General features: G+C 64.4%; 1 protein-coding gene across 1 annotated transcript in view; it reads left to right on the plus strand.

Annotated features, from left to right (window-relative positions):
* The window catches only part of DHX58 (DEXH (Asp-Glu-X-His) box polypeptide 58), a gene marked incomplete at its 5' end in the record, with an annotated part of 5,024 nt that overhangs the window by 1,470 nt on the left and 3,318 nt on the right, over window positions 1-236 (plus strand). Inside the window, 1 exon segment of the mRNA XM_010142037.1 lies at window positions 73-226. Within this exon segment, the coding sequence (XP_010140339.1) occupies window positions 73-226 (154 nt within the window).

Below are 236 nucleotides of genomic sequence, written 5' to 3' on the forward strand. Positions count from 1 at the left end.
GGGCTGCGCCTCGGAGGCCATCCGAAGCAGTGTTCCCAGTGCCTCGGGTCCTGAGCCCCTCTCTGCTCCCAGGACCCCTTTGGCGAGCAGCTGAAGAAGGTGATGGAGCAGATCCAGCAGTACATGGAGATGCCCACCCTGCCGCAGGACTTCGGCACGCAGGTTTACGAGCAGCGCATCATGGAGCTGGAGAAGAAAGGTGAGGAGGCGGCGGTGCGGGTGCAGCAGGGCAGAGC

The sequence above is a fragment of the Buceros rhinoceros genome, unplaced genomic scaffold (genome assembly GCF_000710305.1).
Source record: "Buceros rhinoceros silvestris isolate BGI_N320 unplaced genomic scaffold, ASM71030v1 scaffold23518, whole genome shotgun sequence".
In the NCBI taxonomy this organism is placed as follows: Eukaryota; Metazoa; Chordata; class Aves; order Bucerotiformes; family Bucerotidae; genus Buceros; species Buceros rhinoceros.